This window comes from Monoraphidium neglectum, assembly GCF_000611645.1.
Source record: "Monoraphidium neglectum strain SAG 48.87 unplaced genomic scaffold scaffold04631, whole genome shotgun sequence".
Lineage (NCBI taxonomy): Eukaryota > Viridiplantae > Chlorophyta > Chlorophyceae > Sphaeropleales > Selenastraceae > Monoraphidium > Monoraphidium neglectum.
This window is the reverse complement of record NW_014008998.1, coordinates 1,587-3,259: the sequence shown is the minus strand read 5'-3', so window position 1 is coordinate 3,259 and position 1,673 is coordinate 1,587. Positions and strand designations below refer to the sequence as shown.

Here is a 1,673-nt window from a genome sequence, read left to right as displayed (position 1 = left end):
CCCGCCGCTGCGCTGTCCAGCGGCCCCAGAGCAGGACCGGAGGGGAGCATAAAGCCCCAGCATGTAAGTGGCCGGCGCACGTGTGCGAGAGCTCGCCTTGTCATCGACTATGTAGGCGGCGACCGCGCCCTCGCAGCGCTCTAGCGCCAGGCAGCTGGGGGCGGCGTCCTCTGGACCCGGTGGGATGCGCTGTGGTGCGGGTGCGGCACGGAGGGCGGAAGGGGTAGATGGGTGTGCGGGAGGGGTATCAGTGGGGCTGGTGGTAAACCGCGGCAGCGGCAGCTGCCACCGCAGCAGCAGCAGCAGCGGCAGCAGCAGCAGCAGCAGCAGCAGCAGCGGCAGCAGCAGCAGCAGCAGCAGCAGCAGCAGCAGCAGCAGCAGCAGCAGCAGCAGCAGCAGCAGCAGCAGCTCGAGCTGCGGCGCCGCCACCTCAGTCGCCGGCCCCCAGGGTGTCAGACAACAGCTGAAACAATACGCAGCCGAACTTATAAAATACTTGGATGAGTCAACACCTGCAACAGGTGAGAAATCTGAGCCTCAGACGGGTTGAAGCCGAGTGTCCGCACCACGGCGCCCAAGTCCTTCGCGTCGATGGCCAGACTGCCAGGGGATCGCTCAAACAGAACGAAAGCGTCTCGCACTTTGACCTTCGCGGCCTCGATCTGCTCCTGCCGCGACAGCATTGCGCGCCCGCCGCGCCGCTGCGCAGGGCTCGCTGCTGACTTCGTTTGACTGGCTATGACGAGTGTCAGTGCTTGAGCGAATCGCAGGAGGTAAATGCTCATAACATGACAAGAAGAGACCGTGAAAACGCGACATGTCACACCCTCACAGGAGGTCGGGGAGCCCGGGGGGTTGTGTCTGTGACTCATGGCGTGTCATCTGTCCACAACTGTAGGAGCTTGGTTTGCCTCCTGATGACCCCCTGCTTTGTGTGCCGTCCGCTGCCTTCCATGTGCATGCTTGCTGCGTATCGCACGCAGACAGTGCCCTCCCGCTCGACAAGCACGATTTACATCAGGTCACAGGTGACGAAAAACGGCGCCAATTTTACAATGGCAGTCATGCATGAGACTGCAGGTGGCGCCGCCGCCGCGCTGGCGCCCCTGGCGGTCCCCGTTCCACGAGCCCCATAATCGGTCGCGCCGCGCCGCGCCCCTCACGGCGCCCCCTCCTGCCACCCCCGCTTCCCCCGCACCCGCTTCGCGCGCCCCGCGGCCCCGCCCCCGCCGCCGCCCCCGCCGCCCGCGGGCAGCGCGGGGGGCGCCCCGAAGCCGAAGGCCGCCGCCCTGTCCTCGTCCAATAGATCATATTCATCAAGCAGCATATCCTGGCCGTGGGCGCCCCGCAAATCAAGGTCCGCCTTTGGGGGCATAGCGGAGGCGTTGGGCGGGGCCGGGTTTGGGTTGGACACACGAAACAACAGACATGCGCAAGTCCGCTCAGCCACGCGCCCCAAAACACACGCCACACCATCAAAACGACCCCCTCCTCCCTGTCTCCCCTCGCTTGCGCACCTTCACGTTCCGCCTGACCTCCTCCTGCTTTTTCTCCAGCGCTGCCCGCCGCGCCTTGGCGGCCTCCGTGCCCACGGCGGCCGCCGTCACGTTGACGTCAAGCAGGGTCAGCAGCCCTGTGGCGGTGGACAGCCTGGGGGAGGGTGTGTGTGTGTA

At 65.9% G+C, this 1,673-nt stretch overlaps 1 protein-coding gene across 1 annotated transcript in view; it reads right to left on the bottom strand.

Annotated features, from left to right (window-relative positions):
- Positions 1-1,673, bottom strand: part of MNEG_14619 (COP9 signalosome complex subunit 7) — a gene marked incomplete at both ends in the record, with an annotated part of 4,327 nt that overhangs the window by 1,205 nt on the left and 1,449 nt on the right. The window contains 2 exons of the mRNA XM_014036909.1: positions 1,199-1,363; positions 1,518-1,650. Coding sequence (XP_013892363.1) covers positions 1,199-1,363; positions 1,518-1,650 — 298 coding nt within the window. The remainder of the gene's footprint in view (positions 1-1,198; positions 1,364-1,517; positions 1,651-1,673) is intronic.